Raw genomic sequence first — 21,439 nt, 5'->3', positions numbered from 1 at the left:
ACATATCCTGCAAAGACTATCACAAAGATTCTCTAAATGTTCCACTGCTGTATCATAGTCCAGCCAGCTTTCCAAGCCTTAGTTGATAATCATGTAATGGTTATGTTATTAGAATGGCTCATCCTATTATCTGCACTGAACATCACACCTTTGTCTCTAACTTCGAATTAGGGTCCATAAGTGTGCCTGGCTAAAAAATACCACAAATCACTGAGTAATTATAATCGGATTTACGGTCGACAAACCTGACAGGTCATTCCAGCGGAGGGGAACTAGCCGAATAAATGCAGCAAGTCGGAGTCGTAGGGCTCGCGAAGGGTCTACTGGACCGTGCAGCTTAACTGGGGCGGCAGCCTGGCTATTTGAAGTGGTTTCAATTCTTGAATTAATTTGATAAAGGCGGGGTAACGTTTTTATACGGGAGAACCTGTGTTAATGCGAGCCAAACGTCAACAAGTTCAGGCCCTCAGTTTGCAGTAATCCCAAATACGAAGTGAACCCTAGTGCTGTAATTTGCTGTGACCACGATAAAATTACGGCTATAAAACGATCACGCCCGCGCAGCGTGGTTACGCCTGGCCAGCTGCGGTCATTACTGTCAAAATAAAACCAAACCCAGATCTTTAAGAACGACGCTTATTTATTTTCCTGGCAAACATTCTAAAGAACAGAGTAATAAAAAGTCTCGGCACGAATGACTGATGTTTGTGCGCACGCACGCGCGCAGGCCCCGAGCGTTCCGCGACGCCGATACAACGGAGCTCAAACGATCGCACAGAACAGGCGTATCATCAGTTAAACCCGGAGAGCCTCCCGCACCTCCATCTCCCCGGGAAGATCTCCACCCTAGAACAGGGTAACTGATTACACGTTTAAAGAGCACGCCATAAAACGCCACCCTCAACATACGACTGCAGCGAGGTCAGCGATTCCTTTGAGAGACCATCCTGACGGAAAAAGCATCAAAAAAGCAGACGTTTAACCTACTGCCTTCTCATCATGGGAAATGCTACTGAATGCGCAGACTTGTTTCTGATGTATTCTGGAATAGCTCAGAGTTGGCACATGAGCGGGGGAGACGATGACTGGGCTAGTTAGTCTCCATACCCCAAAGTCATAAAACAATAAACTTGCATACTGTATGCAGGCGTTTGTTCACCTCTTTCAGTCCTGTTTCTATTCCCTAGGTTTTAAAAGGAAAATGAACAAGTCTGTTTTTAGTTTATGCACAGTGGTTACATAGTGCCCTCTGGTGGTGAAGCAGGAAAGGACGCTTTGTCAGAATGACCCACCGGGAATAGCCTACTTTCAGGCAGGTGGAGATGCTATTACCGTTTTATTTAACATTACCCTGGTTTAGTTGTTGGTCTGTGATTTTTTTCCCCCGCTAAACCCACATCCATTACCATTTGCCCCAGGAAGTTCCTTCAAACTGCCTTTAAAAATCCTCTACAACTTAGCAAGAAAAAAAAGCGTTTTTTCCTCATCCTCCATCAGAAATAACGTGGTGGTCCCCGAGCAGTCAGCCTCGCGGGTAGAGAAGGAACCAGCAGAGCAAGACAAAAGCAGAACTGGCAAAAATTGGTCTCTGTGGGCCAAAGAGGTCCTAATAGGCCAGCAGCAGCAAGATCCAGCGTAGCCAGCCAGCAGACCACAGAGGAGCAGAGGTAATGCCCAGGAAGAGGGGGCAGGTAGCTACACGTAAATCGATACAGGACACCTTAGAAGAGAGGAATTCTGGTAGGAGTGGCTAACAGACAGAATGGAATAGTCCATTCCTCAGGACAGGGGACTACATGATGTCTGCATGACTTTAAGGTAGTCACTGATATCACAAAATCTCCCCCTGAGCTGTGGCCCAGTGCTCCTGCCCAGCTCCTTTAATTAAGTTCCATTTCAAGTAGCCAAGAGTACATCTCTTGCAGCCGACTGAAATAGAAATGGAATTCGAGGATTCGCTGGAATAGTTTCCAGCAGAAACAGCACGGCTGAGAGACCTCTTAGAAGAAGTTTTAATGAGATCTGGTGTTCCACATATCAGCGAGCAGAGACGCCAGGTTGGATCTCCACGCATTTAATGCAAACTTCTTGGGTTCATCGCAGGGGCTGGACACATTTTTTTCCCCCTGAGTTGTGCGCCTCCCCAAAGCAGGAGCATTACCCAGAATTCCACAAAATCCGTACAGGAAGGCCCACTTACCCACAGGAGAACGTGCTAGTGCAAAATGGGGAAACAGCGCCTGCACGTGGTGACACCCCTCCTGCAGTTCACGGCACCCCCACAGTCAGCCTGCCGACATGTACTCTCACAAAGCACGCCCCACCCTCGAACTGAAACCCAAGTGCAAAAAGAAGCGGCATGCATATTTGCCAGAGCCCAAAAATGGAGAGAAAATAAAGCCATAGAGACAGCGACAGCCATGGAACTGCAGGATCTGAACCCCAACTCACAAAGAAATAGCAGAAGACTACGTGTCATGCAGCATTTTAACCAAAAGCAAGGTGCGTGGTGGCCCCGCCCACCCGCAGAGGCACATGGGGGCCCGTGCGGACACACACGGCGCCGCCAGATTCACACCCTGTCCCCCCAGCGGCCAGGATTGAAGAAAACCCTTGGTCTCATTTTGATGCGGGTGGGGGGAGAGTGGGGCAAATGTGGCAGCTTTTAGTGCTTCAAAGAAAATGGGTAGGAGTGGGATGGGGGGGGACTCATATGAATGAATCACCTGAAAGTCACATGACAAGCCTGGGGTGGGGCTGTAGATAGCTTCAGCTACACCACGGCTGAAGCTGACAGAAGATTAGCAGCGTGTAGCTGTAACCCTGACTGTGGTGTTGTGTTTGGTGCCTGCTAATTGGTAATATTTCATGGGAATTCCTATGCAAAAGAAGCACAGAGACACTACAGCAGTATCAGTGTAACTTCCATGGTGAACAGGGCTGGGTACTAACTCTGAGTTGCCAAGCCAGGGAGTGCGTGGTACCGCAAACAGCTGATAATATTCCCAGAATTGTCTGCTAAATTATAAGTATTGCAGTCGAAATCAGAATAAAATCTGGATTTTATCTTCTGTTCTAGATTTTATCTTCTTATAGTAGAATGAAAGGCATAGTATGATCCGGGTCTGTGACATTTATGCGACTTAATCCATAGCCATCTAGTGGTGACCAGGAGTTATTACACTTGTTTGTGTGTTTTGTGTGTCACCGATGTCATCTTAAAGGCTTTCAAGGTTCATTCTGTCTGAGGAACACAGCACACACAGAAGAAAGATGGGGTGAGGGTAAACACACAGGTTAAACATGCATACATAGAAGCCCCACCCCCATGAGGGCGGGGCCTGAGGCTGACCAACCAGGCGAGAGAATGACAGAGACTGAGAGATCTCTACCTGAGCACCTCCGAGAGAGAGGAGTCGCTGTCATCCGACCTAAAGACAGAACAGCAGCAGGGTTAGGGGGGCGGGAGGGAACGGGGGGGGGGGGGGGGGGGGGTACTTGAAGAGATGGGTGGGCAAGGGTAAGGAAAATGGCAGTCTCGATTGCAGGCAGCAGACGAGGAAGGTAGACCAGGTTAGCAGGAAAGAGGATGCCAAGTTTAGAAAGATAAGACTGAACATTACAGGAGCTTCTGTATAACTATCCTGCCCCGCAGGTGATGACCGACCAATCAATACATTTCATAGGTATGAAACTGAAATGGCTTTTGAATCTAACCCAACATTATTCCAAACTGGTAAAACATGAGACGATTATTCCTCTGCTAACAATATGCATTCGGTCCCACAATTCCACCTGCGAAATGACTCTGATGCAATAGCAGTAATCGCTTAAACTGGGTCAGTGTAAAGTTGTGCTTGAAACACCACGTTAAGGGAATACTAAAATGAACCAGAAGCCACTTGGTTAACTCTGCTCTGTGATTAATGCTGGGAGAACTAGGGCCCTGAAGTGTCTCTTTTATAGGTTTGGGATCCAGGCTGATATGATTGGCCATCGATACATTGCCACGTCTTCTATACCTAACTTCCTTCTGTGACCGCACTCGTCACGTATTACAAGCGAGCTGATAGGCTGGGGCCTATGGGAGAGTCAGGTACGAGGCCGTTCCCAGCAAGAGGACGCGCTCTGCTTCCTGCTCGGGGGCTCTCTGGCTGGGGTGGAAATGGAAGACCCAGGTTTCCGGAGCTCCCAAGCCCTGCTCCGCACCAGCGCTTATCACTTCGTGCTCTAATATCCCTTGACAAAGTTTTTTGTGCTGATTGAAGCTGGAAAACTTCATACTGGGCTCTTCACCCCAGTACAGCACCATCAAAGGAAAGGCTAAGTAACAAACAGGGTGGCACATTAGCCTCCTGGCAGTTCTGAGTGAAAGAGCAAAAAAAATCACAACAGGGGGGGCAAACAGGCAGCCCTCCCTACTGGCAATAAAAGGTAATTGGGGTGGTAAGTCATTCAGACCACAAACACCAGCGCCTGCTGTTTTGTGGGTAATTCTCTATTGGGTGATCAAGAACATAAGCAGACAGCTTTTGTCTGTGCTCTTCTTATGACTGCAGTGGCAGTTACTGCGGTGAGACCTACGGTATCTACCGTGTGATAGAGAGCCTGGCTTCAGGTCCATCCCGAGGTGTCGATATTAAGCCTCACAAAAAATTCTAATACAACAAAGAGCGACGTGAACATTTATACACACACATGTTAGCGTTTCTTAATGGCCTCACTGACTCACATTAAAGTAGCTACTTATTCCCAAAATCCCAGGAGCAGATGTCTGACAGTATAGGCTTTATTGTGCGGATATCAGGTCTAAAACCCTGATGTAAGGCATTTTAAATCTGTCATAGTCTATGGAGGATCATCTGGGACCGTTGATTGGTTTTCTTAAATTGTGATAGTTCCCAAACCCCCAAAACCCTTAATCCAAGTGTTATATATGTAATTAAAACACGGAGTGATCTCTCATTGAATAAGCCTGCTGACACCCATTAGCAAAATTACAAACATCACGCTTCTACGTAACAACCCTCTGGTCACATGGGGCATCAGATTTAGCTGATGCAAGTGAGAGGTCACTACGCAAGAGTCTGAACTAATAACGATGAACGAAGCACTTAGGAAACACAACAAAAGCGACCCAGTTGAGTACATAGAAGAGCATGAACCGATTGTAAAACTTTGACATGCTTTTCTGGTGAAATAATGAGAAATGATTGGGTGGAAATCTTGAAAAACAAATGTTCGAAAGAAAATAAGACAGTGAACCTTCAAGGAGAAGTATCTGCTTAAAATGTAAGAGATTAAAGAATATCTGTGTACATGCAACCAGCAAGAGACCACTAAAGTAATTAAAACCACAAATGGTTTTCTCCACAGATATCAGTACAAAAAGCAAGCTCACTGTGTGATTTGTTCAGCAAAGAGCAACAGCATCCCCTGCTGACAGGGATAAAACACTGCAGTGATGTTTACACAGGCCCCACGGGTGTCGGCTTACTTGTCCAGCGCCGAGCCTTGACTTTGGTTGCTGGTCAGGCGGGAGAAAACATTGCGGTCATTCCGAGGGCGAAGTGGCGGGGAGGATGGTGGGGTGTAGCCTGTTTCCGGGGGCCTGAGGACAAAAGGAGGCGTGGAGATTACCTGCTCGGCCAATCAGATTTTCCGTCTGTTGAGTGACAGTTCTCCCCACACACTGGGGCTACCTGTATGGCTGCCCCCGGTCATATGACTTCCTGCGCATCAGCGGAGACGTATCCGGGCCCCGGGACTGCCTGGGACTGCAAAAGGGGCAGACAAGTCTCACTGTACGGGTTAAAACGGGTGATCTGTGGACTTACTTAGACGGGATCATGTAAGATGCAGTGTTACACATAGTGACTAAACTTAGTGCGGAAGTTTCCAGGTCCCAAAATGCTGTGGGTTCGGAAGAGGGGATAGATAACTTCCGAAAAAAAAGGACGACATACTTTCCAGCCACACCTTTTCGACCTCTGACGCCGATCACATCAGGAAAAATGGAAAAGGCTAAACTTATTGACTCTGACGCTCCCCATCCCCAAACGTTCAACAAGCATGCCAACCACTGAGAAGTTTTTGTACTTCGCATGCAGGTCATTAAAATCCAGGACGCCCTGCCTTAATGGACTGACAAAGTGTAGGCCCTGCCATTGGCTTACAAACAGCAATGTAAATATGGACGCCCCCATGCTAACTCACAATGTATGTCCGCGGACAGGCAGGCTGATGGTGCGAGAGACCCTGTCCCGGTAGTAGGAGTCCCTCGGCGAGAAGGCAAGGCCGTTCTCCTGGATCTCCGTTAGGGAAGCCAGCGACTTGGTGATGTTCTTGCTGCCCACGTCCAGCATGGGTCCCAGATGTTCTGCAGACACGGCCTTAAGCTGCGCAGACAGCCGGGGCTCGGTCTGCAAAGGGCGGGGCGCGAGATCAGGCACCGGACGGAAGCTTCCGGACACAGTGCGGACTTACCGACTATAGCATGCACACTATTAGATATTACAGTTATTTCGCCGAATGAAGCCCACTCTCCAAAATAAACAGCCCCTGCCTGTGGCTGATAGCATATTACATCACGCTGGGCAGAACCAGGAACACCAACGTTGACGAGGGTTCTCTGCGTTCTGGATGGACATAGAAGGGACCTTGCCCCTTACCTTGAGCTTGAAGTCATCCTGGCTGGTCGACACCTTCATGTGGAACGAGTGGGAGAAACTGCGGGACAAAAAAAAGTCAGAAGGGATGACGGATTTCCGGCTTTCCCTGCCGGCGCTGGGCCGTCCGGTTTGGTCGTGCGGGAAGCGGAGGCTCACCTGCCCTCGGACGCCTGACTGAACTCCGAGGCCTCCTCGTCAGTGCTGGCGTAGCCGTTCTCTGCGGGGACACGGTTATCGGGCGTATTCACCATGAATCCTGCAGATACTCAACAGGGCGGGCAGACCTCCCGTTCAAAACATATGGGTAAATATTTAAATAAGAATGGTAGGGGGAAGGGGGCGTAGTACAGCACGGTAGGTCTCTGTGTCTGTGATCAGAAAGTCACCGGTTCATATTCCATAGTTGGTAGAAAAGCCCTTAACTCCACCTCCCCACCCCACCACAAACAAACATCCCAGGGGTGCTGGATAAATTGCTGAGCCTGCATGCAGACACCAGGCTTTGTCCTCACCTGTGTGTGCGTGTCAAAGGAGAGCATGATGGGATATGTGCTTGTGCAAGCAGCAAAATCATTTCATTTCAGTGGTAAAGCCACCTGATTTAGGAAACTTTCTTCACTCAGGTGGCACCGTTCTGCTCTGTGGTCTCCAGGGCTGAAAACGTAGCATCTTGGGACCCTTTGTATACAGGCTTCTGGTCCTGATTAGCTAATTACCTGATTAAATTCTAAGCGTGATTTAATCATAGATTTTTGTGGGCTTGTACGAGTAAACAGTTGAAAAAGTAATGTTAATGTAATTAAACAGTACAAATTCTGATTAATCATTAAATAGATTACTTTCAGAGTTAACTGTTGAATAATTAAATAACTGAATGGCTGACATACTAATTAGACTGAATAAATTTGTTCCATGGAGCTATGGAGGTACGGTAACGCATATGACTCTTAGTCACAGAATCGCCTGCACCATCCCGATCACGATGTCATAAGGTTCATCAGCTATGATGTCATTAGTGATGAAAGGCAGCACTTGCACTGACTGGATCCAGTATAATGATCAGTGCCGATCAGTCATGGTCTTGGTTCACACATGGCAATCCAAGGTTAACTCTCTTCATAAAAGGCTGCAGAAAACTCCGGTACCACTAGTATTCATTGATCTAAAGGCCGATTCATACTTTACTTTTCCATGCGCCCTTTCAGTCACGTCACAGAGGTGACGTGAATTTTGTGATCAGTGGTTAGCACTGTTGCCTCACACCTCTGGGGCCCGGGTTCGAGTCTCCGCCTGGGTCACATGTGTGCGGAGTTTGCATGTTCTCCCCATGTCGTCGTGGGGTTTCCTCCGGGTACTCCGGTTTCCCCCCACAGTCCAAAAACATGCTGAGGCTAATTGGACTTGCTAAATTGCCCATAGGAGTTCATGCGTGAGTGAATGGTGTGTGAGTGTGCCCTGCGATGGGCTGGCCCCCCATCCTGGGTTGTTCCCTGCCTTGTGCCCATTGCTTCCGGGATAGGCTCCGGACCCCCCGCGATCCAGTAGGATAAGCGGTTTGGAAAATGGATGGATGGATGGATGGGTTTGCAACGGATTGCTGTGGACGGCGTGTGTGTAGCAATCATGGGGGATCCTGGGAGTTCATGGGCATCAACTACGCATGTGCAAGATAATTGATTAGCAAGGGCACCAAGAGGTGGCTGCACCAATTTTCACAGAGCAGAGGTCAACCACGAGAGTGTGGAGGATAGTTGTGGTATTTATGGTGAGCAGTTGCGTCAAGAGATGCAGAGACCTGACAGCTGAGACACTGCAAACTAGTGACGCTCACCCCTGGCATCGTACCGCAACCAATGCGCATAACCTGTCTCAGGTCATGGATTAGAAGGTAATCATGGGCAGAGACAAATAACACCTCTGACCATGTAGAGTGATTATTCAAAGACCAGAAGTACAGGAAGGTCACCTAGGATCATGGGACCAGGTCAGGGGCCATTAAGTAACGTGAGGAGTGTCTGGGGATGGACAGAAGGTGAGAAAATGCTGAGAAATATGGCACCTACCTTGCTGAACGTTCTGAATGAGGGCTTGCAGTTCCGGGATGCACTCAGCTTTTTCCCTCAGGGCATCCAAGATCACGTGGTTGTGGGCCGAACCCATCATGTCCGTCTGCCGCAGCTGGCCCTCTAGAAGGCGGATCTGTGCCTCCTTCTGAGCCACCTGCAGTCCCTGTAAGTGCCACAAGGTGGAAGCCTTTGCTACGTCATATCCAGTCCATAGCATTTACCAATATCCTCAACCTGCTCAGAGGCCCCTTATGCCATCCATATCTGGTGGGCTGCTGTAAATCAGCCCCTCCACGAGCCACTAACCGTTTGACTCGGCAGCAGATGAGTTAGCTGTAATGAAGAACTGAAGCTAATCTGCGTCCATTCGGACTCACCTTCTCGATAGAGGCTTTCAGGAAGTAGTCCAGCAGGTGGCGAGCTTCAGCCAAGGAGCAGGAGCTGATGACCACGGAGGTGTCCACTGAGTCCAGCTCGTCCTGCATACCGCAACCAGGCACGTGTCAGACCCTGAGCCCTCCCCAACAAGCAAACAACCTCACCACGCTAGCCCAGTCACTTCCTTTTGGCAAAACTTCCACTTACAGTGCAGAACTTCCCTTTTCTACTGCATGAATAATTTCACTAAGTACTGCAATGCAGAGAGAAAGTCATCAATACTATTTAAGCATATTGATGTGCTGTCCAGTTCTGCATATTGACCTACACCATTTTTGGAAATATGGACATGGGTTACATAGCTGGGGCAGTTCCCTCAGTGCAGTGCCCCCCACATACAGCGACTTCCTGTCTAATGCATTGTCACACTCAAAGCCTTTGTCAGCAGCCGTCAGCATCATGCTGGTTCTCATGTGTGACCAGCAGGTTGCGTGTTCCAGTCCCAGTCCTGCTTTGTTAGCCTGACATCAATGTTTAAAAAAAAAAACACCTATCTGAAAGGATAAAGGCGTCCCGCGTTCCAGAAAGGAAGCTTTGCTAATATCGGCCTTGAATATGTGTCCATTATGCAACTGGAATGTAAGAGTAGCGACAAATTATCAAAGGTTGAAGGTTATCTGATACGTGGCTCGTGAGCATGTGAGGTGCCTGGTCACCATGTGCCCTTGCCTTGGTCTCCTCGATCTGTACGATGGTGGCCTGGCAATCAGACAGGCTGTCGTTGATGTAGTCAATGTTGGCGTTGAACACCTCGATTTCCTCGTTCATTTCCTGCAGGAGGCGCGCCCCCTCCTCCGGAGACTCCGCCAGCAGCTTCTCCCGCCGACGCAGGAGCGCCTCCTGCTGCACTGACAGTTCCTCGCGTTTCTGCAGAGGGAGGAAGAGAATTTTTGCATGGCGATAATACATGGCATGCTTAAGAATCGGGGGGGCAAGCAGTTAAGGCATAAAGTCCCATTAAATCTCTGGAGGAGTCCTTCTCTTGAACCCTTGAGAAAGACTCCTTGGCTAAACTGCTTCAAGTAAAACAGCAATTTCAGGCTCTAAATTTTCAATTAACTACAGATTATCACCCGAGATTCCAAGCAGGTTGGTAAAAGCAACTAGCAAACAATAAAGCAACAATGAAAAATGAAAACTAAATCAACCTGAAAATGCAAAATCACTAGAGTTGGGCACCACAACCTGATACCAAAAATATCAGAGGGGATTTTCAGATGCAATGTGTTTATAAACACAATGGATCTCTAATAGCAACCAGTGCAGTTATATGGCTATGCTGTTCTGCCTTTCCACCCAGCTGCCACCAGAGGGCGCACCTTAATGAGCCGGTCCATATCTGCCTCCACGTTGGAAATGGTCATCCTCTGCATGACGATGTCCATCACCCTCCGCTCCAGGGCCTGCCACTTCTGCCGAGCTGCCTTGGACAATCCGCTGCCGACCACCTTCCTGGGAAACTTCTTCCTGCTGCTGCATGGATGTCAGTGCAGTCAGTTGTCTTTCCATTTGACTACAGGTTTTTCCCCAAGAGACGCAGCATCACCTGACCTTCAGTGTCTAACACTGGAGCAGGTCTGGCACAAGGCCAGACTAACACCTATGTTCATCCAGAAGCGCTGACCCTTCTTCTACACCCTTACCCTCAATTGCTTCAGTGAAAGTTTTCAGCAATGTAAAGGGGAAAATAATATTTTCGTGGTACCCAGCAGAGCCCAGATGGAGAGACACAAGCGTGGCACAAACCTGATGGTACGGGCTCCGCTGAGGGGGCCGTCGCCTTCAGCCAAGTCCCCGTTGAGCTTGGTGTTCCACTGGCGCACAATGCTGGAGACGGAGCGGCTCGACTCCTGTTCGGAGGAGGCGGTACTGCCGGAGGGCTCAGCACCCGAGTCCAGAGGATGCAGGCGGCGCCCAACACGCCCAGCTACACGCTCTGACATGGGTTTGGCCAACCGGCGCAGCGCTGTCACCTCCTGGGTCTTCCTCCGAAGCACCAGCTCCTGCTGCCGCTTCTGGGACTCCAGGGCCCGGATCTGGTACTACATCACGCAGAGAAATGGGGGGAAAAAAATCACCCCCAAAAGACATCAGGGAAGCGGAATCTGTAAACCAAGCACATTCCCTAAACCACTGTATCTTAACCTGGTCCTCAGGGACCCCCAGACAGTTCACATTTTAGCTCCCCCCCCCAGCTCCCTGCCTGTCATGGGGTCCCCAAGCACTGGTTTTGAAAAACACTGCTCTTATCCCCATGGCGTTGCTTTCCTGGAAGCCTCAAGCTCACCTCTTGCCGCCTCTGTTCTTTCTTGAGCTGTGCAATCTCACGGTTTCGCTTAGCTTCAATCATCCTCTGCCTCTGCTGCTCTTCCTTCATCTGTTTCATTAGCGCCACCTGTGGTGGGAAGACCACTCAGCAACCTGCTAAGAAGTTCTCCAAGATAAACCACACAGTTCCGGAATAATATCCATCCACCAGCCAAATTGTGCGACACTTCCTACGTGCGACAGTCACCTTTGCCTTCTTCATCTCGGCCACCTCGCCCTGCAGCTTCTTCAGCTCGCGCTCGTAACGGCTCTGGTTCTTCAGCAGACGGGCGTGCTCCTTCTGGGCCGCCTGCAGCTTCAGCAGGTCTCTGTTCATCTCCTTCAGCCGTTTCTCATAGTCCGCCTTGATCTTGTTGGCCTTCTCTTCCGTGTAGTTCTCCATGGACACTACAGAGACAGGATAAGCTCTACATAACCAAGACCGCAGCTGCGGGGTCTCCTCCATCTACGTATTGAAATCCCTGGTTAGAGCTAATTTGGTTATAACCTCAAATGGACAGTATTAAATCGGTGTAATGTAATGTGATCTCTGCCCAGTCAATATCACGGTCTCCAGAGACTTGGGAAGCCCCACTGGAGGAAAAGGATGCAAATTAACTGAGAAAGACAATACCGTCTTACTAGCTTTCACACTCATAGTTCAATTATCAACAGTACACAGTGCCTCTAGGTAAACAGTGAGTTTATACCCATTTAATGCAAATAAACCGCTACCGGCACCATCCAAATGAATACTTATTTGATTTCATGGCTAAGCAAATGTCTTCATCTACTGCATCTTCTGTCTATGGTAGATTATGCAGAAGAAAAACTTTGCATTAGCTACATGTGTATAATATTTGGGTTTCATTATACACACACACAATGTATTTGGAGTTGAGGCTGATTGGTGATAAGGGTTAGACTCCAGCAATGAACCGCTGATCAAGGTGAGCAGCAGGACTCACTGAGGTTGTGCAGCACGCGGTCCCTCTCCAGCTGAGTGTCACGGATCTTGTTCTGCAGCAGGATCAGCTTCTCCTCGTACTGCAGCTTCAGCATCAGCAGCCGCCGTTGGCTGTTCTCCAGCTCATCGATCAGCTTCTGCTTAATCTCTATCTCACACATCAGGTCCGCCAGGTCCGCTTGGAAGTCTGCTGGAATTCAAAGAGGATGAAGGACCCAAGACAGCGGAGGTCACATTGTGTATTTCTGCCTAAAAGTTTGCTCAAAAAACGAATAGCTGAACGGAAAAATTACAATTACTAATACAGCTACTTGTGCGACAGATATTGACATCTGTGAGGCACAAACATGACTAATGGTCTTAAGTAACATTTATGTGAAACAGGTTCCGCAGTAATTCTTTTCATTGAAGATTCAGTTATCACACCCAATCAGGCTCACATCTGCTCTCTTAATCTCTAACCTTTCTCATCCGAGTCAGAATCAGAGTCAACCAGGCTCTCATCGCTCTCGAACTCCTCCTCCTCTCGACCACCCTCTTCCTCCCCCTCTTCTTCCTCTTCATCTTCATCGCAGCCACTCTCTTCCTGGTCTTCCTCCTGAAGGAAGACAAATGCAAACAAACATGTCAAGCTCAACAACAGATGACAAATTTAATTTATGATAACTCCCAGGACTGATGGCCAACTCAACTGTTGGCTTCCATGAGACACGTATCCAATACGCAGAAGGTGAACCTAGGTCACCCTACCTCAGCATCATTGCCATCCGAGTCAGCCTCTCTGTGCTCTCGAAGTTCTACCCTCTCCCCGTTCTCCATGGTCTCTCCATTTTGGATCTTGGCTCTTTTCTTCAGTCCCTTCTCCTTCCCAGGACTGAAATGAATGGGTGCATTAACTGCCATTTACACAAGAATATCTGGCTCTCCTTCTGGGATATGCACACATACACAGGTGAGAATGCAACCTGGACCCCGAGCACAGGGTCAGCCATTTATCCAGTGCACTTAGAGCATTTTTATATATGGGTATCAAATGCTTGGTCAAGGGCCCAAAGGAGCTGTGATTATTTTTCTGAGGACACACCCCACCCCCCAAACTACTTGTTCAATCAGGCAGCGGTACGACTTCTAGTGAAGTATCAGCACAGTGTGCTTCCTTCACCTTGTCCATCTCTAATAACCCTAGAGCCATGCTATTTATAGCACCCCTTACATGGGGCAGTTCCAAGAACCTATTAATGTCAAATCGTCCGTAATAAAGCTGTTTCACATCACACAACTTTCACGTCCTCTTTTCCCCGAGTACGCCGGTCAGATACACAGTGACCCGTCTGACGACACGCCATCTGGGCACATCACATCCTGACTGGCAGGGTCCCAGGTGGCACAGGGCTGGGGTATTAATTTGAAACTCAGGCAGGTTTATGCTTCTCCGTCTGGAAAGAGCTACGGATCACCATTAAAAATCGTCCCAGGCTGCCGTCTGCTCCTCCCAGACAAAGGGGCCGATTGTAAGAAGAGAGGCTGAAGGGGCATCTCCTGAATGGGGCCCCCATCATGCAGATGGTCACAGATCCTGCGTGTAGCAGGCAACTGCAGGGCCAGACATGCAGCACCAGCTATATATGCTTCAGATAATGAACTGACCGCCTCACTTAGCACTAGTTAAACATAGTCAGTGCCACAATGTCCAAAATGGCTTGACAGATGCAAGCAAAAGTGAAATTATTTATCTGGAATTGGGACACAGAACAAGCAGAGATGCCCCTGACCCAAGGTCAAGCATTTTAAAATGTACAACAAATTTTCTGTTTATTTCTGCTACAGATGGTTTTACATCAAAAATATTACAAGGTCAGACTGCATTTTCCATTTCCACCATAGCTTGAATTACCACCTTAATCACAACATTCCGATATCTTCCAGGGCATGGAGTACTTATTCTACCCACAGAGGGACTTACATTCTTTCCGCTGTATTTGAGGTAATTATGAGCAGCCGTCCTGAGAATTACGGGAGGGCGTCCTGGCTGCTGACTCACCTCTTCCTCCGCTGCTTCCTCTCCTTCTTTTTCAGCCTCTCGATATCCAGCTTGGCTCGGCGAATCACATCAGTCATCTCGGCCTCCATGGAGATGGAGGGGGAGGAGCCAGGAGGGTGGCCCTGGACGGGGCCCTGTGAGGTGGGGTACTGGGATCTGGAGGAGAGGCGGGAGAGGTTGCGGCGGAGTGACTCGTTCATGGCCTCGCTCTCCAGTAGCTTTGACCTGCGGTGGGAAGAACATGAAAACAGAGGGGGTCAGAAACCATCACCGAAGCTCACAGCCTCCAACACAGCAGGTTAATCATCTTCCAGCCAACCAAAAAGAGGGACATACCTGATCTCCTCAATCTCTCTGATGTAGTTCTGGATTAATGTACCGATCTCCTCATTACCGTCACCTGCAGCAACGGTAAAAACACAATAAAAGATAGTTTAAAAAACGATAGTAATACTGACAACTAAATGGAGCAAACATTGAACCAAAGAGGCAAGGGCACGCAAGGGGGAAGCATTGCAAGTAACAATTCATTATTTGGGAGACTAAGGACTATTGGGAGAACCTGTCAACAGTCGGTGCTTACCTGACTTTGCCAGCAAGGCATTAACCTCACTGGAGAGCAGCTGGGTGACACGATTATTAAGGCGGTCTATGGTCTCCTGCATGGCCTTCACCCTCATGCGCAGGGTAGCATTCTCTTTCTGTAGCATGGAGTTTTCCTGGAAGAGGTCGCTGAAGCCCTCCGCTCCATCTTCACCAACTACACGCTTGCCCTGTAGGGGGCACCAGAGAGCAACGACCACCCCTTCATTGCACCATTCAGGCATCACACTAAACCAAATACTCAGCAACCATGACAAGAAACATTCTTCACAAAGAAAAGCATGAACCGGCACAGGCAAAATTTCTGAAACCAGCATCACTTTAGCAAATGAATCTCAAGGCCAGTATGGTTCCTTAAACACCGTTGCTTTTGCTGGCTCTGTTGGTATTCCGATACAGCAGCTGTGCTTTACAGAGCCCCTAGGATACGAAGACCCAATCTTGCAAGAACAACAATCCAATAGCCGTGGTCGTCCCACAGGCTGCTCCTCAGCTGGGTGCCATGCGGTTCCCTCACCGCTTTGTACTCCATAAGCTCCATCTGCAGACGGGCGATCTCGGCACGCAGGGCACTGATCTGCTGGCTCGTCTTGTCCTGGTTCACCACCACCTTGTTCTTGATGTTTCGGGCGCGGTTGGCGTACTTGAGCGTGTTGAGGGTCTCCATGAAATCCCGGTCGGATGGACTGATGCAGGCGATCATCAGGGTTCGACTGGGATCGGAACGTGGGGGGAGTGGTTAGTAAGCAGCCAGGGCGTGGATGAGTATGTCCCGACCAATACGGTGGGAGTACCATGTCTGCTTAGGGCGGCGGGTTCAGGGCTGATCTGGTCCCTATCAATGTTAAAACCAAACCTCACCCGTTGGTGAGCAGCCCGTAATAACATGCTGTGCTATGCACTCGACATGGATGCTGCCTCACCTGTTTCCCCCAAGTGAATCCTGCAGCAACCGGGTAAGTTTGGAATCCCGATAAGGCACGTGGCTGCTCTTTTTACTCTGATCTCCCAGGGCACTGATGACGTTGCCCAGGGCCAGCTGCCAAACACGCATAAACACAATTACCCTTAACGAGCGACTAAAAGCATGCACTACGGACCATCAATGAAGGTTAGCTGTTAGCCTTTCAGACGCAGGCAGTTCATGGTTTCACGTTCTTCTAGTTTAGATAGATCAATAGATACAGACAGACAGACTTTATTGATCCCAAGGTTATAAACAAGCATTGTGAGGCTAGCATACAAGGCAGTTGCCTCTGACAACTACAGCATCAGTACCAGTCCGCAGTTGATGGAGATGCCCTCGCGGGCTCGCTCGCCCGTGGCGCCGGTACGCTTCAGCCGCTCCGAACCAGCCAGGTCCACGAAGTGAAACTTGGCCGTCAGCGTCTCGTACTCAGGCTGTGTGATGGACCTCTGAGACACATCCTCCAGTTCCTCACTCATGTCGCCATTCATCTGGGGAAAAAGAACGATTAAGTTAGAGGTTGAAGTTGTTGTTTTGTATAGTCTATAGTAGAGTTTGACTACCCAAAACATCTTAGGTGCTTCACTATCCATCATAAATTATAATCAAACAGAATTTTTGTTTTGTTGGGTAAAGAATTTTTATTTTGGCGTTTTTGAGCTAATAGCGGGACGGTTATCAAAGACTAAAAGAGGCTGATGATGATATTCGCTTTTTTGGTCACGTCCGTAGCCCTACCAGCTGGTTGGACTGGCACAGCCGCATCTGGCAGAGGTGGATGGTGAAGATGGCATGGGAGCGGGAGCTCTGGGCGTTCATCTGCGTGCTGGCCGTGGTGCGTGAGAGGGCCCCCAGCTTCAGGCACTGCAGCAGCTGCGGACGACCAAGGATCATCGGCACGTGGCAGATTACGGCATGCAGCGGAAGCATACGAAACCGTGAACAGAAGTGCGACGGTACCATATAGCCAGGTCCTGGGCTGAATGACAACCACAAATCCCACCGAAAATGACCGTAACCCCAAAAACTACCTCTATCTGAAGTGGAGGACAACACCTATGCCTCATAATTCGTATGAAGACTTGCTTTTGAAATCCATGGAAATTATATCAATCTAACCTATTTCCCGCCACTCATACAGGGACACGGAAGGCCTGTCTCAGAAAGGGCAGGGCAGGGCAGTAGGCAGGGGAACAACCTGCACGAGATGCTAGTCCAGTCCATCATTCAGTTCAATTCAATATATTTTCATGTAGCTCCTTTCACAACTGAGTCGCCCCAAGGCACATTACATGGGTGTGTTGTGATACATTCCCGCACCATTTATACAGAATAATTTAGAAACATCATAGGACACACGCATTGGCGGCAAACTAAAAAAGCCAGTTAGCCTAACTGCTAATGTCTAAGGACTGAGGGCAGAAAGTGGAGTTCCCTTTGAGAGAATAACCACCACACACACGCTGCGATTCCCCAATCCTGGAGGCGTGACCCAGCACCGTTGCCCACTGAACCACCATGTCATCGGGTCTAGAATACACACACTTCCCTGTTTTTTCCAATGTCAATGAGCACACACACTGCGCGTATTTATGCCGGCTGCCCGTCAATCAATCAGCTTGACCCCCATTTGATTAAACCATATTGCAGCACCATAAAGGAGAAGATGGATCATGAAAACATGCTACGTTCTTCTCAGCTTTCCATTCCCCAGGTTATAAATCAAAGCTGCACCAAAACACCCTTAGCAGGACACACAGTGCAAGCTTTCACAAGACAGTATTGATCACTGAAGATATTAACCAAAACATTTGGCAATAAATAAGGCAGGATTACAAGCAAAACCAAAGTATCAGCTGATGCTTCTTATACAGGGTAGGGCCTAAGACTTTGATGTTACTGTGTTTCAGATTCTAACATATGCGTTGCTGTGCTCATTGATGGTCAGTCTGGACTGGATTTATTACTCGGGAAACTCAGGAAAAGGTCTGAAAGGAACTTCTCACCTCCTCCTCAGAGGTGACCAGCTGGGAAGTCACCCCAGTGGTGTAGATGCCACCATTGGCGTCCTCATGAATTCGGATGTTGGACTTCCTGCCCCGTGCATCTGGGTCCCGGGTGGTGTCGAACAGGTCCAGGATCTCCTCGTTGTACAGCTGGGGGAGACGTACAAACGCTCGCATATTTACTCAAGGAGATGACATCGCCGGCACAGAACTGAGGTTCTGATTTGGTCCAGATCCTGGGGTCGGACCACCCCAGCTGCCAGCCCAAGATCATTGAGACCAAAGAACATAGAAACAGCTGTAGAAACAATCACAGGTTCGAGGATGGAGGCAGCAATCAAGAAGAAAGACCACTGAACCAAACAGTCAAGCTGCAGTCCTGCCTGGAAGAGGCTCCCCTGACAGCCTGTAATGGACCATAGTCGTTCCCCTGGGACGCTAATTCACAGTGGCTAAGAAGGCTTGGAAAAATTGAGGTAATTATTGCTCCTTAATGGTGGCTGAGCAGGGAGCACTCTGAGTACCACTCTCCAGACCTCGGGGCATGGGCAACGCAAATCACTACCCCCCCCCCCTTTTCTACTTGAAGTTAGGTTAATGTGAATGGACAACGAGAGGAAGGGTGAGCTTGTTGTTCCAAAAACAAAATATATAGCCAGTAAGCAGAGTCAGAAGAGCGTAGCTAGCTAGATATGGTAGCAGAACATGCCGCTTCCGCATCTCCTACATAAGGTGTGCATTTATTTAATATTCAATTAAATTTTATTGAAATAAAGGGAGGAGGGACACGCGAATGCATGGTTTGAGTGGTGGTGAACACCACAGGACGTAAGGTGAACAGTCATTGGCTGAATCTCACTCGTTGGCCATCACCTTGTCATCTCCTGATTCAATCAACCCATCATCCGATTTACATTGATGACCGTCGCACCATATAAATTATCTGTGATGGTGCATTAAACCTACGTTTCATTTTTATGTTTCTCAGTCCATTTCATTAAGTAATCAGTAGAGAGAGAGAGAGAGAGAGAGCGTCTGTGTATCATTGATTAATTAAAACCACCTTCTCCCAAATACGCCACAGACTCAAACATCGACTTGCGGGTTCCCATTGAGAACACTCAGGGGAAATTAAATCTATCAAATAAATAACCTGTTAACACTCAGGGTTCAACAAACAAGCTCTACTTATCGTCAAGTAGTTTGTCCGGCATGTATAACAACATTAGCTTAAATAAAAACTACGCATTTTTAAATCTTGAACCAAATTTTCTTAAACACCCTATCAACTTATCAGTTATCCTATGCAACAAAAAGAGAAAGGTACACCTCTATCAAAATATTTCTGACATTTAAATGTGTATGTATAAGCAAGTTCTATAATGTGTATGCAAGTATTTATGTATGTATGTATGTATGTATGTATGTATGTATGTATAGTATAGTATACGTGTAGTAAACGTGTAGTATATGTGTAGTATATAAGTTATATAAGTTCAGCCTGAAGTTAACACCCCTCTTGCTTAACCCCTACCTACCTCCAGAAACTGTGCGCTGACTTTGAATTTGGGGGGGTGAATGCCAGACTCCCTGGCCTCTGCCTGCTGTCGCTCGATGCCTTGGAAGAGCTGGTGTACCGCCCGTGGGATGATGCCCTGCTCATCTTCGGCAACACTGACATCAAACCCTGTGCCCATGGTGTAGGTCTTCCCCGAGCCGGTCTGTGAGCAGGATACAGCAGCGGACACCATGAGTGAGCAGCGGGGGACCCCGCCCTCCCCCAGAAATCCCTTACAGCGTTATGCGACTCCAGTGCATTCCAGTGATGAGTCAAGTGACTCATACAGCAAAACTGATCACGTGCCTTAAATTGCTACATTGAATGTACTTGCTTCCCAATACGAATCATGCACACCTGCTGCCTTGTCAGGGTGCCCTCCAACAGCCATCAGCATCATTTAGCACTATGTTTAAAGCAGAGTTAGAACTTCAACCTCTGCCAGAGCACAGCATCAGCAACCGAATCCTGTCGCTATAGCAACCACCTCTGCCTCCTGATTCGCGTCCATTCAGCTCCTGATCAGGGCATTGCAGCTTGACTACCACAGCTTCCTCTTGGATGGTCCATGGTTTCAAAACCTAGACATTCCTTGTGTTTCACTTCTCCAAAATGTGGCTGTGCGTGTCCCAAGTCCCCCAGAGAAAGCAAACCTGTCCATATGCGAAGACGGTGGCGTTGTAACCCTCGAAGCAGCCCTCAATCAGCTTGTGGACGCAGCTAGAGTAGATCTCCTGCTGCTGCGCTTCTATGTCAAACACAAAGTCGTAGGTGAAGGCCTTGTCCTTTCCCAGAAGCACCTGGGGCTCTCCAGGTGTCACTGAGGTGCAGACATGGCAACCCTCAATCTTCTCCTTGGCCATCTGGGGCCGAATCCTACCAAGACAAAAAAACACAACTGCTGAAAAATAGCCAATCTAAAGCAACCAAATTTGGCCAGACTCACTTTTGCTGACATCATTTCCTGTGCTGTGTGACACAGTAACAGACTCATCCCAGTTGCTGACATCATTTCCTGTACTGTGTGACATAGTAACAGACTCATCCCAGTTGCTGACATCATTTCCTCTGCTGTGTGACACAGTAACAGACTCATTCCGGTTGCTGACATCATTTCCTGTGCTGTGTGACATAGTAACAGACTCATTCCAGTTGCTGACATCATTTCCTGTGCTGTGTGACACAGTAACAGACTCATCCCAGTTGCTAACATCATTTCCTGTGCTGTGTGACACAGTAACAGACTCATCCCAGTTGCTGACATCACTACCTAAGTAGTGTGACACAGTAATAATGTGTGAAATGGCCCCATACACTTGTACACAGTTCTAGATGGCTTGTGAATTGATTTCAATTTACCTATTTAGACTATATTTATACTATCATAATAAAATCAAGTTGCCTCGTTGTAATGAGTATTATCTTGTTGATTATGGGTAATCAGGCTTAGGCTGAAATGCTAGAAAATTAGCAAACAAGATCTGCTGTCTTGCAAGAAAGTCTGATACAAAAAAGTACTTCTGGCAAGGTTGCCCAGTACTCATAATTATAATCTGAGAAAATAAATCTGAGAGAAGGAACAGTCCCAAACACACATGGTCAGTTGTTGTGGTGCCCAAATCCTCAGCTTTTTCTACAGCTTTTCTCTGTACTGAAACATTTTTAAGGACAGAATTCAAAAGAAGATTTTAAAAAGACGAAGCTAGACGCATCATAACATCTCATTGATTTAGCTTCAAATATCCTACAAAGAGTATGGTCAGCACACACGAGGGAGCTTAGCTAAAGGGCGTGTAGCATCCTCTGTGCCCCTAA

At 48.2% G+C, this 21,439-nt stretch overlaps 1 protein-coding gene across 6 annotated transcripts in view; it reads right to left on the bottom strand.

The window, feature by feature from the left end:
- Positions 1-21,439, bottom strand: part of kif21b (kinesin family member 21B) — a 47,574-nt gene that overhangs the window by 11,640 nt on the left and 14,495 nt on the right. For 2 of the 6 annotated variants that reach the window (XM_049023740.1, XM_049023745.1), the window contains exons 2-27: positions 20,278-20,500; positions 19,605-19,787; positions 18,067-18,216; positions 16,799-16,933; positions 16,372-16,551; positions 16,017-16,132; positions 15,611-15,806; positions 15,074-15,263; positions 14,827-14,890; positions 14,491-14,715; positions 13,200-13,323; positions 12,912-13,047; positions 12,451-12,639; positions 11,691-11,890; positions 11,463-11,570; positions 10,922-11,217; positions 10,495-10,648; positions 9,845-10,042; positions 9,115-9,216; positions 8,735-8,900; positions 6,828-6,888; positions 6,672-6,729; positions 6,217-6,422; positions 5,703-5,777; positions 5,498-5,611; positions 3,393-3,431 (exon numbers count right to left, since the gene is read on the bottom strand). In XM_049023740.1, coding sequence (XP_048879697.1) covers positions 3,393-3,431; positions 5,498-5,611; positions 5,703-5,777; positions 6,217-6,422; positions 6,672-6,729; positions 6,828-6,888; positions 8,735-8,900; positions 9,115-9,216; positions 9,845-10,042; positions 10,495-10,648; positions 10,922-11,217; positions 11,463-11,570; positions 11,691-11,890; positions 12,451-12,639; positions 12,912-13,047; positions 13,200-13,323; positions 14,491-14,715; positions 14,827-14,890; positions 15,074-15,263; positions 15,611-15,806; positions 16,017-16,132; positions 16,372-16,551; positions 16,799-16,933; positions 18,067-18,216; positions 19,605-19,787; positions 20,278-20,500 — 3,888 coding nt within the window. The remainder of the gene's footprint in view (positions 1-3,392; positions 3,432-5,497; positions 5,612-5,702; positions 5,778-6,216; positions 6,423-6,671; positions 6,730-6,827; positions 6,889-8,734; positions 8,901-9,114; positions 9,217-9,844; positions 10,043-10,494; positions 10,649-10,921; positions 11,218-11,462; positions 11,571-11,690; positions 11,891-12,450; positions 12,640-12,911; positions 13,048-13,199; positions 13,324-14,490; positions 14,716-14,826; positions 14,891-15,073; positions 15,264-15,610; positions 15,807-16,016; positions 16,133-16,371; positions 16,552-16,798; positions 16,934-18,066; positions 18,217-19,604; positions 19,788-20,277; positions 20,501-21,439) is intronic. The other 4 variants (XM_049023744.1, XM_049023746.1, XM_049023742.1 and 1 more) reach the window with 3 other exon arrangements.

This window comes from Brienomyrus brachyistius, chromosome 8, assembly GCF_023856365.1.
Source record: "Brienomyrus brachyistius isolate T26 chromosome 8, BBRACH_0.4, whole genome shotgun sequence".
NCBI lineage: Eukaryota > Metazoa > Chordata > Actinopteri > Osteoglossiformes > Mormyridae > Brienomyrus > Brienomyrus brachyistius.
The sequence above is the reverse complement of the archived record's forward strand: the minus strand, read 5'-3'. Positions and strand labels throughout refer to the sequence as shown.